Source organism: Engraulis encrasicolus, chromosome 19 (genome assembly GCF_034702125.1).
Source record: "Engraulis encrasicolus isolate BLACKSEA-1 chromosome 19, IST_EnEncr_1.0, whole genome shotgun sequence".
Taxonomy (NCBI): domain Eukaryota; kingdom Metazoa; phylum Chordata; class Actinopteri; order Clupeiformes; family Engraulidae; genus Engraulis; species Engraulis encrasicolus.
Genome location: NC_085875.1, coordinates 13,648,641 through 13,664,989, shown reverse-complemented (window position 1 = coordinate 13,664,989; position 16,349 = coordinate 13,648,641). Strand labels below are relative to the sequence as shown.

Here is a 16,349-nt window from a genome sequence, read left to right as displayed (position 1 = left end):
GGAGCTGCTCTTCGAGTCCCAGTGTCCTCTCTCTCTCTCTAGTCTCAAAGTGTCAAGGGGCACAGGCTTGGCCTCTTTCACAGATACAAGGATACTATAGCAGGATAGAGGGGAACAGGCATACAAGCAAATAATTACACACGGCGGGGGTACACGTTTAAATCTATAAAGGGATACGCGGATGCAATTACACAGGGAGGGAACGATACAGGGAAACCATTATGGATACAAGCCTAGAAGTATACAAGGGCAGGATGTGTAATGGGAAATAGGTAGAGGATGGATATACCGTAGTAGTAGAGGATGGATATAGTAGTGTATAAAATACAGTACTGGTGGAGGATTGAGTGAAGACTATGCCAGGGGAAGAGGAAAAATAGTCAAGAGTTTGTACGGAAAAGAGGGAACTTGGATGGTGCATGGTGGGGAATTGTACTCAGTCGTCTGGCAGGCTCCCAGAGCTCAGCATGTCGTGACTCGTGTTGGGATGGGCAGACAGTGCCAAGTGCATTGGGAAGAGGACGCAGACTATGATGAGTTTGCATTATGTCCAAGTACCAGAGTTCAGACAGTTGAGACCGCATCGTTAGACCATTTTTACCCGGGCACGTGCCCTGGTGTGGACCTGCGGTGCAGCCTATAATGGGCACTGATTTTTTAATTAATTTATTTATTTAGGCCTATATCTTTATTTTTTCTTATTTAAATCTGGCTCATCTGATAATATACAGAATACATGCTTGCATTATTTTTTTTATCTTAAAATAGGCTATGGGGTTGGCAAGTCGATCCGTCACCAGGGCCGAAAACGTCACTTCCGGATCCATTCCGGATCCATTCGTTATCAACTACCATGTAAACACAATGTAATAAAACTCGACAAGAAGCGGATGAAAAATGGTACAGTGCTGTGTCCCGTTGTGTAAGAACAGAAACGACGTCGACAAAGGATTCCCCTTTTACCGTTTTCCTGTCGACGAGAAAGTCAGCAAAAAGTGGCTGAAGTTGATACGGTAAGTTTGATTCAAAATCTTAATGAATGCAGCTTAATGGTAGGTAGCTTACATCAGCTAACTAGCGAGTTGTTAGCTGTGGAAAAGCTGTTACTAGGCAACACTGATCTATTTTTCATCCAAACAGACTAGTATTTTGATTGCAAAATCGTTTAGTGTCTATGCCCATCATGAAAAATGATGAAGTAACCAGTACCAGTCGAAGTTTTTTTATGATAGTTGGAGGGAGCTTGCTATTGAAGATAGCTCTCACTAAGGAAACAGCTGGCAGATCAGCTGTCCTTACGTGTTGTTAGTTGTGGGAAAGCGGTCAGCTCGGACACTTAATTGAGCAAAACCGATGTATATATTGTTTTAACAGACTAATATTTTATGGTAACGTGGTACAGGCCATGAAAAATGAGAAAGTATCACACTAGTACCGATGTAAAAGAGATTTCCTGATTGTCGCTCCCAACGCAGGACGCTCCCCGGTCGGTTCGCTCCCACTAGCCAGACTATCGATCCCACCGCCATATAACGGAGCTAGTTATCTTTTTGATGTTAGTTTTTTGTTTCTAACCCTAACCCTAAATTGTATGTGACAGTGTATGATAATACGTGAAATATAATCGGGCGGGACTACACGTCCGGGAGTGATAGAAACACCTGGGACTACACGTCCGGGAGCGATCTCAGTTGGGAGTGTCCATCTACCTCCCTGTAAGAGACTATCTGGGCCCCCTCAACTGGCGATTCCAGTTTAAAAGTGACATTTACTTACGACCAATTACCATTGCTTCTAACATCTGCAGTCGCCAGTTGTTACGGCCCAAGATAGTATTTTACACCGGTCAAAGTTGACTAGAGATGATGGGGGAGTCTGTGATGCAATATACTAATGACAGTTTCTATGTGCGTGTGTCTTTTTCCCCCCAGACGTGACAATTTCACTCCAACTCCTAATACCAGGATCTGCGGGTGGCATTTCCCGAATGGAAAGGCAGCCGGACCCACAAGATTTGCCTGGAACGAGGGAAAGGCTTTTCAGTCCATTGAACAGCCATCCAAACGACTGAAGACACTCCCTGTCACTGAGGAAGAGGAAGACGAGGCAGAGGCAGGTCCATGCCACCTTGAAGTTCAACGATCAACCGAATTGTTGCAAATGGAGAATGCCCAACTGAAAGAAGAAAATTTAAGATTGCATACACAACTACAGAATCATAAGCAAACATTTTCATTCGACCAAATATCCTCTGTGCCCCGCAAAGTCATTTATTACACAGGCATGCCTGATGCTGCCACAGTTTTCTTTCTATATGCCCTTCTTTCCAAATTTCCCCTCAAGTATCACTATGATTGGACTGTCCAAAGTATGCCACTAATTGATCAATTGCTGTTAACTCTGATGAAGCTCCGGCTGAATTGTGGGATCGAAGACCTCTCCACCAGATTTAACTGCAGTCGAACCACAGTCACCAATATTTTTATGACCATCTCCAGTGCCCTTTATGACATCTTGTACGTTGGAATGATGGAAAACAACATCCCTTCCCGTTTCAAAAACCAAACCTCCCTGCCAGAGTGCTTCCTCCCATTCCCCAACTGCCGTATTGTGCTTGACTGCACTGAAGTGGCTGTCTGCAACACCGAAAGCCTTGAGGACCAAAGTAAGCTGTACAGCCATTACAAAGGATGCACCACACTTAAGGCTCTGGTCGGTGTGGCGCCCAATGGAGTTATCACGTTTGTTAGTGAACTGTATGGTGGGAGCATATCCGACAAAGCCATAACAGCTGACAGTGGAGTGCTGGAACAACTTGTTCCAGGGGACATGGTGATGGCTGACAAGGGCTTCACCATCCGCGACATTTTGCCCGAAGGTGTTTCCCTCAACATCCCCACATTCCTTGTCGATGGACAGTTCACATTGCAGGAAGTTCAGTATAATAGACTGATTGCCAGTGCCAGAGTCCATGTGGAACGTTCTATTCAGCGCCTGAAAACATTTCGGATTTTGAAAGAGATCCCACATCAGTATAAGAAGCATGGCAACAAGATCTGGAAAGTGTGTGTGTGCTTGATGAACTTACAGACACCCATCCTGAGGGAAGTAGACGTCTGATCTTACCAGTCATCATAAATAATCAGTTATCATAATATTGTATATAAATAAATGTTATAGTATGTCTTCATTTGTGTTTGTCTTTTGCATTATATTCACACAGTAATATTGTTTAATGTAGAATGAATATCTAAGATAAGTACTTGGGCATTCCAGTGGCGCAGGTGTTGGACAAAACAAGATAACTTTAAGGAAATAATTCAGTTAATGTACCATGAAGTATTTTGGAGCATAGAACAGTGTTAAGTACTTGGGCATTCAAGTCCAATCTCACACACATCCAAATTCTTTTTTGTTGGTTGGGTGCAGGTTCAAAATGTGAAGTACTTGTAAGGTAATGAAAGAACTGCACACTGATAAGCTCCCATTTACACCATTTTTATTCCGAAACATCACTGGAATAAAAAATGGAGTAAAATGGGAGCTCACCGGTGTGCGGTTCTTTCATTACCTTGCAAGTACTTGGACATTCCCTTTGTAAGGCTAGATGCAAGATGAGACAACTTCCTAAAGACACATGCTGTGTCCAGTGTAAATTCAATGCTGACTTTCATGACCCCTGATTTCAGAATGTGTAAAAAAATATGACACATATCAGTAAATAAGTTCAATAAGTTAACATTTATTTGTTATTGAAGAGAGCACGGGGCAGAAAATGGTCCTTGTAAAAATTTTCCAGGACCTTAAGATTGCTGACCCAGGCTGGGTCTTTTTTAATCTCTACAATGGCCATGTCCTGAGTTGTCCATACAACTAGATGACAGGTGGTAGCCTCTGTCAGGTGCAGGTTGCCCTGAATCTGATGCCAGTAGTTGTGGGTGTTCTTCAACCTAAATAGCCCGGTGACTTGGTCCACGTACAGGTAAAAGTCCTTTGCCTCTGCTGCCTGAGCGATTGTTTTCTCTCTGGCAGAATATGGGCATTTCACCTCCACAAGGTAATTGCTGGACAGTAGAAGTCCATCTGGGGAGGCCCCAAGCAGCCCACTGTCAGACAGGAACAGTCCCTTCTCCAGGATGGTCTCCCCACTTTGTTCCATGAACTTCTTTTTGGCCTCTTTCTCGTGCACGATTCCCCAATCACATGCCTGGGGACAGAGAATGAAACACAAGTGTAAGAATCAAAAGCAAATAAATAGCAAAGTAGCCTAGTAAATGGTAGCCTAGTAAATGGCTAAAAAATTACACTGTGTGTTCGCTACTCACACGAGCTCCTTGTTTGGGGTTGTATTCTCCCAGCAGTGTCTTGAACAATGAAGGTGGGAAAGACTGTCTTCTGACTGCAGACAAAACCAAACCAAAGTTGCTCGCTGTGATCCTCTTCTTACTACACTTAAGTTAGAATTTAAATCTGACACGGATGCAGCAGCCTGATCAGAATGCACTTGCCACCACGGCCATTCGTACTCGGAGCATGTAGCCGGAGAGTTGCCTGTTGGCTAATACCATACAGGAGTTTTTCCATAGCCTACTATCTTTAAGAAACACGACAGGCATACTAGTTATCCTAGTGAAGACACACTAAAACATTGATTATAATATAACCTAGTATTTGGCACCCTGAAGAAATTGACTATTTGAATAATGAATTACGTGGTGAATTACATGGTGCCCCCCCTCATTGGATGACCGCCGCAATGAAATGTGACGAATAGACATAGGAAGAATCGTTCTTCATGATAACAAGAGGCAGCACATGAAAATGTTGGCTTTTTGAACCGAACCTGACCAACACAGCGACCATTCACTCCGGCCGGTGTGAAGTGAAGTAAACAGTAAGCGTTATTTGTTGTTATCATCTGTAAACTAAGCATAGCATGTCAATCAAATGTGTGTAGAACATGTTTCATCTAATAACGCGAAGGGGCGTCTCTGGAGTGGTGTTAGCCTATGTGGTCACGTCTGTTATGCTACAGTAGCCAGGCAGTTTGCTCATATGGACCTGTTGATCGGAGAAAGATCACAAATGTCGGCTTCACCAACTATTTGCCATGTTGTGCTGTTTCCCAATTCGTTACGTTCGTGTTTTCAGGGGGTTATGATGCCGTGATGTACCCCAACTTGTCTTGTCAGCTTTGCTAGCTATCGGCATATTTTTTGACATCTTGACAAAGTTGCCTGCAACCAATGACCCCGCTGTTATAGCCTAGGCTACTAGCGCACTATAACAGAATACAACACTCGTAGAAAGCAGTTTTGTAGGCTATGCTGTTGCTTTTAAAAAATAGCCCAGCGCATGCTTGAATGAGCCGTCGTCCAGGCAAATTGTAGGCTGGCTGGCTTAATGCAGCCCAAGCACACGTTGGTCTCAGAGTTGAAAGTGAACGATTCTGAAATGATTCTCATTCTGGTGTTTGCTGCTCGAGTGGTCTTACAGACATAAGCACATACATTAAGGTGGCATGATAACATCCTACAGGTGGTTACTTTTAAGACCAAAACATAATGCCGTGAACTAGTCAACTATTCGATTGAATGCATCACATAGCCTACGCAATGCCCATGTGTGATATAATGATACTCTGGCTCCCCCTCTTGACGTGAACATGCACCGGCACACACAGACACGCGCACACGACATAGGCCTACACACACACACACACACTGACAGGTGAGACTCAGCTGACAATGTAGTTAGCTACTGTGAGTTGTATTGCCCTACATATAGATTTGATGAATTTTTCTTTTAAAAAAATGATTGGCCATTTTTTTGCCGCGCGCTCGCATGCATTTCTTTTTGGTGCCCTTTAGTGCCCCTGTATAGTGTTGGGTCTGCTGACGCCCCTGGATGAGACTGAGGCAGTTGTGTTTGGACAGGCAGCCAGTGAATCTCTGACTCTAGATCAGTGGTTCTCAAACCTTTTAGAAAAAAACGAACAAAAAAACAACAAAACGCCCCTTTAACGCCATCATATGCCAGTCAACGCCCCCATGGCCTCATCATAAGCTGACCAAACAATTAAATAGACTAATACCTGCCAATTGCAACTTAATACCCCTGCACCCTCTCTCAGCGATCTTCTTCTCAAGGCCCCCTTAGGACTCTCTAATGCCCCCTGGGGGGCGGTAGAGCCCCTGTTGAGAAGCACTGCACTAGATAGTGTATGGTGCCCTGGGTTTAGATGAGTACAGAGGCCTGACCTATTTCTGGGCTGGCTGAGGGCTGTTCCCTTTGTTCACAGATGCCCCCCTAAGCCAAAGAGGGCACGGGGGGATTTAGCAGCAGGTTAAACATCAATCGGCATTTAATGCTCTTGTACTACAAGAGTACTTCTCTTCATGCAGCATATGGGCTCATAACATGAATATCGGTCACTGTTGTTGATCTAAATATATTCAGACAAATGCAGCCACAACGTTGTTGCAGTGCATCTGTGAGTCTGGCAGGCAGAGAGACAGAAGACACAGAAAGAGAACTGACTGTTTAGGCAACTTTCAAAGACAACTTACAGTAGGTCTTGAAGCTCAAAGAAGGAGAACTCGTATGAAGGAGAACAAGATACTATGGGAAAGACGAAAATAACTGAGGTGTCAAAAAGAAAAGGAAAAGAAAGAAAGAAAAAAAGACAGAGTTTACTAATCTGAGGAACTAGAGCTGAATACTTGTCTTACGATCAGTTGTATCAAGTTTGTGGTGGGTCCTTGTTAGCTTTTAGGTATTTTTCAGAAACACAGTCTAACCATCTCATTAGGTACAGCGGAGTACTGTAAGTGTAACAGGTACGTAACATCATGTGCTGGTGTAGACTTGTACAACAGTATGAATTTTCTTGTACTTTTGATACCTCTGGAAAGAAACAACCTGCACATCCATCCAATTAAGTTGCATGTAAATCTGTTCACATGCTTGGCTCTTCGTTTTGTCATTTACGCACTTGCCCACTTTATTTAAGGCAGTTAAAATATTCAAATGGGCATGGAGGACTTCTCGAAAAGGGGACTCTTTAATCAATTCACGTTATGGTTCGAGACATGTGCCTGTCTGTCACACAGGCGGCATGTGGCGACGTGTCACACACTGCTGTGCTGGGTATCCAATCGTGGTGCGGCGCCGCCTCACTTCAATCATCCTAAACTGTGCGCTACATCGGTAATCTGCGTGCTCACAAGTTTTCACGTTGATAAGCGACGTGATGAACATCATCCTTGTTGATTAAAAAAATAAACTGATTTGGCCACGCGTGTGTGTGTGTGTGTGTGTGTGTGTCAGGTACAGTAGAAGCTCAAAGGGTTTATTCCCTCCAGATGTGTGTGTGTGTGTGTGTGTGTGTGTGTGTGTGTGTGTGTGTGTGTGTGTGTGTGTGTGTGTGTGTGTGTGTGTGTGTGTGTGTGTGTGTGTGTGTGTGTGTGTGTGTGTGTGTGTGTTAGTATGTCAGGTAAAAGCTAAAGGGGCTTAGTTCCCCTGTGTGTGTGTGTGTATTTGTGTGTGTGTGTGTGTGTGTGTGTGTAGCCTGTATACACAGTGGCAGGTAGGGGTGCACGAGGCTTAGTGCCGCTCCACTCTTCTCTTCTCCGCTCCGCTCTGCTCTGCCCCGTGCAGTGTGTCCCGGGGGGAGAGGCGATTATGCCAAACTACACTATGTGGGGTAATTGATTGTGGCATCTAATTTATTTTTGCGCATCATTTCCTCTCGTTCTGGAGGTGATAATGCCAGCGATAAGCACTTAAGCCAGACAGCTGTCCCTCTTCTGCTAATGTGGCTGAATTTGTGTGTGTGTGTGTGTGTGTGTGTGTGTGTGTGTGTGTGTGTGTGTGTGTGTGTGTGTGTGTGTGTGTGTGTGTGTGTGTGTGCCGGTACACATCAGCGAGAAAATCCATACATCGGTAAATCTGCCTGAGCTTGCCTGTGGCATAAGGTCATTTGTGGAGAGCATTAATCAACTTGATGTCGTTTTTAATTTACTGACTTAGAGAAACAGACAAACAAGCAAACAAACAAATAAGCAAGCAAACAGAGCATCGTAGAGGTTAAATTTCCACAGGCCAAGACGCAAAACATAAACCACACCTTTTATGGTGGCACTTGACATCAGCTATGATTTCTGTACCATGACATAGAGCACCAAGTGAAGTTATTTTAACACACATCATTATATTGTGTGACGTCATCGGTCGAATGCTCCATTCATTTCAATGGGGCTCCCCAACGTTCGCACGTCTGATATTTGAAATAACGGACGGGTTGGTCTATATCAGACCGCTGTCAATGGCAACAAGACTTTTCACTGCTAAAGCGACTTTTCAACAAGACTCTAATCAGCTGCTGTGATAGACAACACCTGTTGTCTAGGCTACCTGTTGCCTAGCGGTGTTCCACAACGGCACTGTTTTGTTTTGCGCAGCAACAATCTTTTGACATGATAATAATAATAATTATTAATTAATAATTATAATAAACTTAACATTAAATAAAGAAATGTCCCCGCCATGTGTGAATCATTTAAGTATATCCATATAATAAGCGGGTTAACGTTCGGCGAGTCGGTCGCTTTGTGGAATAGCAGCACTTCTCGGGGTCTAAAGATTCTCTCTGTCGTGCTGCTATTCCACGGTAGCGACCTTCTCGCCGAACGTTAACCCTTACATATGTTGCTCACTTGACATCAACAGTGATGTGTGTGTACTGTGCTAGGTTTAGTGCATCCTGAGAGGCCCAAATGACATTACGTTTTACCGGTGTGAGAGTTAGTACATTATGTGAGAGGTTTGATAACTGTACATTTTCCCGACTTAAGGGCCGTACACACACGTCGCTACTAGTTACTCGCTCAGTGAATGAAGTCAATAGAATGTCAATGTGTTCCAGCGAGACCACTTAGCAAGCGAGTAGGCGAGTACTGTACAAGCGATGCGATGTGGGCGGATCCCGAGTTGAAAATATTTTATCTTCGAGCGAGGCGAGTAAGCGAGTAACCAATTGGAATGCAGCGTTAGGTTCTTCTCGCCTGCTCATTGGCAGTTAAAGCCGCGGAAACTTTCAGCGAACGTTCCATGAAAGAGTGGCAAGTAGGCGAGCAAGCGAAAAGCTAGCTTTGTGTGTGTACGCCGCTTAAAATCTTAAGACAAGCTCTTCATCAGCAGCAGTTTTTGTGCCATTCGTGATAATGTTTCCCTAGTGGCATGAATGGCATCTACGTACAATTATTGGTGTAAGAGTTCTTTGAGGGGCTGACTGGCACAAATTGCATTCATTTGTTATTATTGGTATGAGTGATCTCAGAGATTTGAATCCCCAGCTCAGCAGGGGTTAAACTCTTCCACTGGTATCCAGCTCTTGCGCAAAGCACGGAAGAATGGGATGTGCTGTGTGGTCCACGCGACATCGCGTAATATCCGACTCCCTACGGATATAGTTCATGAGGACTCTTTTCACGCTATGACCTTATGGCCTTGTGGAGACCTCTGCATACCCTCATGTTGCTGATGGTTTTAAGTGCTATTGAAGATTCTCCCTGGATAACAGGGATCACTGATATGACTATGTGACATGCTATACTACATCTGAGTATCTGGCATGCTATACTACACATGACTATCTGACATGCTATACTACATCTGACTATCTGGCATGCTATACTACATCTGAGTATCTGGCATACTCTGCCCTACAAAGGCAACATGCAGTAACTATATATTTTGTCAAAATTGAGTTTATACTGAAAATGATCTCCATAACACTTCCTTTATCTTGTGACAAAGCCTTATGTTCCAAATGTGTCCCATTTTAGAGATATTGCTATGTCAAATTTGCAGTAGCTAAAATATCCAACCTAATACCAAAACTTTGAAGGCATTTTTCTCAGTTTCAATGCTGCCCAGGTGAAAAAGTGGTTCAATTTAGTACAATAAAAGCACGACTGAAGTGTACTTAGCATGTTAAAAGCGCACTCACACTTTTTGTGCAAAGAAAAAGTATGTTTACAATATGCTTATTTAAAGTCTACTTAAAATTAGATGTAATTAAGTTGCTCTCAAAGAAAGTACACTTTGCGAACCATACATAAAGTGCACTTAGAAGATGTTTGGCTAAAGTGTATTTAGAGGAATATACTAATAGTGTTCTAATAGTGAACTTACTAAAAGTGTATTTTTTAATAACATATTGCAATTGCACTTTTTTTAAGTGCACTTTGATTATACTTCACCCAAGTGACTTCGAAGTGTGATTTTCTATAGTGCGCTTTAAAGTAAATCACTTTAACATATTGGAAGTATACTTTTTCTAAGTGCACCATGATTGTGCTTCATCCAAATATATTCAAAGTGTGCTTACACAAAGTGCATTTACCCATCATGCATCATCATGCATGTACCATCATGCAATGCACTTCTTGGAGCTAAATTTCTCAAACAGAAATCCATTTACCTCTAAGGAATATCTTTGGTTTGCATGAAAATATTACTCATTGTTATATTCTGCATTTATTGTAGGAGTTTTAACATTTTAAAGTGGTACACAAAAAATGGCCATGTTCCCACCGTCATTATGATGGTCACGTATATGTTCTGGTATATATAGACTCACACTTCCCATGATATCATGGTGAGAGGTAAGTTGGAACTAGTTGTTCAAACAAAGAATCAAGGGTCACCATTCGTGATCAATTCAAATGATCAACTGCAGGAAGGTGGAACAAGAATGAAATAAAGTGAAATGTGTATCTGAAATCTCTGTAACAATGCAATGATTGTAAATGTCAGTCGTGCTAGGCATGCATACTGTATCACTACTGTGTGTAATGTACAAGCTCTGAGAACCAACATGGATTGTAGTAATACATTTATATTATGTTACATTTATATTATTCGTTGTACTTGGGAGTGTACTGTAAATATACTTCAAGCATACCTGTTATATATTTACAATACTTAATATGATATACTTTTTACAGACTTAAAATGTTCCAATGTCAAAGAAGCATGAAGTTAATATACTTTTATTGTACTTCTAGTAACAATAAAATGTTATAGAAGTGTACTCAAGCACACTATTAATGCCATACGAATGCATGAAAAGCGTGTTTGGAGCATACTTTCAAAAGTATGCTTGTAGTGCACTTAAAGTTGTCCAAAAGCGGTGCCAATTTAGCATCCTCAGTGTGCTGCAAGTGTGCTGAAGTACTGCTTAAGTAGTGCTTCAGCGCACTAATAGTGCAATGAAGCGCACTTTAAATCGCCGAAAATAGTACACTTTGTACTAAGTACGGTCAAAAAAGTACACTTTAAGTATATGGGTTTTTCACCTGGGTGGCCTAATTACTGCACTTTGCCTTGGTTGGGCAATACTTCTATAGTCACAATAAATAAATTCTACATCTACCTCAACTTCAACTTCTAAACTTTTTACCTAGCATGCTTTATCCAGCCCATTTTGTACATGTTATCATCTTCAGTGCAGCTCACTGTGGATATAGTTCATGAGGACTGTTTTCACGCTATGACCTCATGGCCTTGTGGAGACCCCTGCATACCGTCATGTTGCTGATGGTTTTAAGTGCTGTTGAAGATTCTCCCTGGATAACAGGGATCACTGATATGACTATCTGACATGCTATACTACATCCTGACTATCTGGCATGCTATACTACACATGACTATCTGACATGCTATACTACATCTGACTATCTGGCATGCTATACCACATCTCAGTATCTGGCATGCTATACTACACATGACTATCTGACATGCTATACTACATATGACTATGTGACATGCTATACTACATCTGAGTATCTGGCATGCTATACTACACATGACTATCTGACATGCTATACTACATCCTGACTATCTGGCATGCTATACTCTGACATGGCATACTCTACAACAGCCTATTTTCTTATTCCCCTGTTTCATCCATGCATACCATACGACTTACATGAGACTTCCAATATGTTAATGTGTGAGGGGATTAATAGACATTGCTCAGACCTTTCAATGAGCAATCATGGTGCAGTAAAAAAATAAAATGAATTCTAAACCAGTGGCTTCCAGGCCCTGCCGTGACCAACCGGTAGGGTACTCGTCTGCCATGCGGCTGACTCGGGTTCGATTCCCAGACAGGGTCCTTTGCCGCTCCAACTGTATACAGTAAGGGTGGTCCAGGGTGCAGGTGATGGACCAAAAAAATAAAATCAAAAATGGGAAAAAAAGATTAGGTTAGCAAAACCGATAAACACTTCTTTGCATATATGGGCTGTTTCCAAACTACAATTCCCTGTACTTACATAGTCACGATAAAGAACTTCTACCTCTACCTCCACTCCTAAACTTTTTTTTTAATATCTAGCATGCTTTATTCAACCCACTTTGTACATGCCGTCATCATCAGTGCAGTCCATTGTGATGAAGAACAACCAAATGCATCAGGGTGTGCATTCCAATATGCAACCTTGCGTCCTCCACCTCACGTTTTGTTGATGCCCCGCCTCCATGGAGAAAAAGTTTCCCCGCTGTCATCCTAGTCAAAACAATATTTGGGGGACTATTCTTCATTTAATATCCTGTTTGAAAATGAGAACATGCCTTTACCATTGAGCTTTTGCAAGATATTGACATATAATGCTGTTGTTAGTGATGTCATCACGACGTATTACTTCCTGGTACGAGGCCACAAGCACAAGTGGAGGACGCAAGGTCGCATATTGGAACGCACACAGAGACACATACGCTGACCCTGCGTGACCCCAGAGGTCAAAGTTCAGATGGCCTGCCTTCAGGAGGACAATCACTCACAATTAGCATTCTCCATTCTTTCGATTCAGCAGATAATTGAAAAGTAGCTGAACTCCTTAGCCAAGTGTAGATGGATGGCTTACTAAATGAAACAAACATGGAACTACATTGCACATTTTCAGGGAAAACGCTGATCTATAATATTTAATCATCATAGAAGATGTATAATGCAATAGCTATGATTATAAATGTAAAGGTACAAGTCACTTATTCTAGTCTAGTCACAAGTTTGCATAAAAGGATAGTATGTATTAATGATCAGTAAGCCTACAAAAAACACTGTCCACGTTGAAGCATTATTAGGCCTATACTTTATAAAGGCATAAAATAGCCTTTCGTAATGTGTTAATGTGTGTTTGAATGTTCTCCCTGTGAAGCTGGGGTGCACCCCTGTCAGTCCTACACAGTCAACACACACACACACACACACACACACACACACACACACACACACACACACACACACACACACACACACACACACACACACACACACACACACACACACACACCTACTTTTCTCCAGTGGCCACGACCCTACCCCACCCCACCCCACCCTACTCTACTCTGGCTATGTGCCTGAGCTGGGGCTGCATGCATGGAGGGATCGGAGCGGAGCTATTACTTAGGTGATTACATTTGGCAGCCTGGTGGCGCCGCAGCCTGATGAAGATGGATGGATCTCTGCTGCCTCTCGCGCAGACTGCAGTGCCGGCCCAGATACGGCTGAATTCTGGCCTGGAGAGAGAGAGGGGGAGAGAGAGAGAGACAGAGAGAGAGAGAGAGAGAGAGAGAGAGAGAGAGAGAGAGAGAGAGAGAGACAGAGAGAGAGAGAGAGAGACAGACAGACAGACAGAGAGAGAGAGAGAGAGAGAGAGAGAGTGGGAGAGGGTGAGGGAAAGGGAGAGGAAGAGAGAGAGAGAGAGAGAGGGAGTGAGAGGGAGAGAGAGAGATAGAGAGAGAGAGAGAGAGAGAGAGAGAGAAAGAGTTGGGGATGATAAGCAAATGAATGAAAATGGAGTAAGAGTAAGGCCGTCTGAGCCTTGCATTTCTTTGTTGTGTTAATCAAAAATAAAAATCTGATCATCACACACACACACACACACACACACACACACACACACACACACACACACACACACACACGTCTGAGATATATTACAGAGGAGCTAAAAATGAGAATATTTCAGACTCACTCAGAGACTTTCAGACCAATATGCATATAAATGTTATCAGGAAGAACCACCATAGAAAATGAAATAGAACATAGGGTCTACAAACTTTTGACGGCCTTGCTGTTATTATAATCTTCTGTCTTCTGCTCCATATCTGCCACGTTGATTAGAGATGTACTATAGATTGGGTTTATAACTCATTTAACAATTATTCCACAAAACTGAACTGAATTTCAACAGACCATCAGCAATGTCTGAGGCTAAAGTATCAAAATTAAGTTTTGAGAAAAAGTTTTTAAAAATCAAATGTATTTTTTACTATGGTACAATCATGGTTTAACTATAAAATTAACCATGGTTTTACTACGGTTTATAACTATTCATTAAATTATACTTAGCTGACATTTTTTCTCATCCAACGTGCATATGGATGACAGTCCTTGGAGCAATGTGGGGTTAGGTGACTTGCTCAACGGCACTTCAGCCATGGATGGAGGTGTAGGGGGAGGTCAGGGTTGATTCTAACATCCAACCATTAAAACACGGCTGCCCACAAGTAGTTATTCCTGTTTTTCATGGCTTTTTTGGGTAACCATGGAACACACAATTAAACCATGGTTATTCATGGTTTTCATGTTTTTTTGTGGATGGTTTGTGAGGAAAGCCATCGTCACAACCATCGTCACAAAACGTACTCAAAAAGCCATAAAAAACATGAACAACCATGATTCATTCACAATAAAACGATGGTAAAACGAAAAAGAAAATCATGGATAAGCCATAGAAATAGGCCTACTATGGTTGTTTCAGAGTACCTAGAGTAACCTTGACATACTATGGTAGAACCATGGTTTCTACAGTAAAACCATGGTTGATTTTCGTAAGGGTTGGATGTTTATAACACAGTATTCCACTTGTCACTTGTGTCCTAACAGAGAGAGAGAGAGAGAGAGAGAGAGAGAGAGAGAGAGAGAGAGAGAGAGCGAGCGAGCGAGAGACAGAGACAGAGACAGAGACAGAGACAGAGACCGAGAGAGAGCTGGGTTGGCCATAGTCAACCTGGGAGGTCATTTGTCCGGTGGCCTGTTGATGATTTTGGCCCAGTTCTCCTTCTAATAGCGATCAGCTAATGCATGGCTCTCCGGAACACGCTAGCATTTTTGGCTGTTCAAATGAGCCAAATTAGTTCAGGAATGCGGTGTTTGGGTTACATTATAAAGTAACGGGCCGGCCCATCAAGCCACCCTTGCGAAGTATTTCAGTAGTCAGGCATGGTGGCTCAGAGAGCAGCACAGTGTCCATGTATACAAAGAAATGACAGTGGGAGTGGCCTGCTCTTGGTTGGAAATGTTTTGGCAAAGGACGCGCTCAACTTCTTGGAAAAACGAAAGCCTTTGGGTGCGCGATAAAATGTGTCAACTTAAGGAAGAAAAATCCGCACTCACAAACTGCGTCTCATTATTTACTTATATTACCACCATGTCCAAAAAGCAAACGCGTTTCGGCTATCAAGCCTTTATCAGTGCGTGGCTTGATAGCCCAAACGCGTTTGCTTTTTGGACATGGTGGTAATATAAATAAATAATGAGAAAATAAATAATAAATAAATAAATAATGAGAGTGCGGATTTTTCTTCCTTGGTTGGAAATGCCCAGCCTGACTTTTCCCCTTAGTCTGGGCCTGACAGAAGCCCCCAATATTAATTATAACCGCGTAGTTCCAGGAAAGCAGGGAAGCACAGCCTTTCCCCCTTGATACTCACACATACACACACACACACACACAGGCGCGCACACACACACGCGCGCGCACGCACACACACACACACACACACACAGGCGCACACACACACACGCGCGCACACACACACACACACAGACATATACACACACGCACACACACACACGCAGCCGACGGGATTAACTGGGGGAAGTAAATGGCATTACTGCGGAGCGTGAAGGCGGGATTCAGCAATTTCATTTCCAGCGAATGTGAGAGTGTGCTGTGGGCTGGCCCAGGCCAGCCACATCCAGAGGACAGTGGACACACACACACACACACACACACACACACACACACACACACACACACACACACACACACACACACACACACACACACACACACACACACACACACACACACACAAGTGGATGAAGGCAGGCAGGGGTGTGGGAAAGTCCATTTGGCAGGAGGGCTGACCCAGGGAGCAGATAAGCAAAACTTACCTTCACACACGCACGCACGCACGCATGCGCACACAACATGACACTTATAAACTCAGACAAACCGAGACGACAGACTGACAGAGAGACAGACAGA

General features: G+C 43.0%; 2 protein-coding genes and 1 long non-coding RNA gene across 3 annotated transcripts in view; 2 read left to right on the top strand and 1 right to left on the bottom strand.

Annotated features, from left to right (window-relative positions):
* Positions 1 to 16,349, top strand: part of LOC134434980 (uncharacterized) — a 499,130-nt gene that overhangs the window by 452,468 nt on the left and 30,313 nt on the right. The window lies entirely within an intron of this gene.
* LOC134470028 (uncharacterized) lies at positions 780 to 3,190 on the top strand. Its single transcript, XM_063224054.1, has 2 exons — positions 780 to 1,013; positions 1,932 to 3,190. The coding sequence occupies exons 1-2, from the start codon at positions 898 to 900 to the stop codon at positions 3,118 to 3,120; spliced, it is 1,305 nt and encodes a 434-aa protein (XP_063080124.1). The 5' UTR covers positions 780 to 897; the 3' UTR covers positions 3,121 to 3,190.
* Positions 3,723 to 4,438, bottom strand: LOC134470027 (uncharacterized). The gene is made up of 2 exons (XR_010039119.1): positions 4,326 to 4,438; positions 3,723 to 4,207 (listed from the first exon to the last, which is right to left on the bottom strand). It is a non-coding gene; the product is annotated as an uncharacterized LOC134470027 (long non-coding RNA).

What these genes read in the sequence shown, in the direction of transcription:
- LOC134470028 (XM_063224054.1), top strand. Translation starts at nt 898, where the DNA reads ATGGTACAGTGCTGTGTCCCGTTGTGTAAGAACAGAAACGACGTCGAC. An exon ending in AAGTGGCTGAAGTTGATACG is followed by an intron (nt 1,014 to 1,931) that starts GTAAGTTTGATT and finishes TTTTCCCCCCAG; the next exon opens with ACGTGACAATTTCACTCCAA.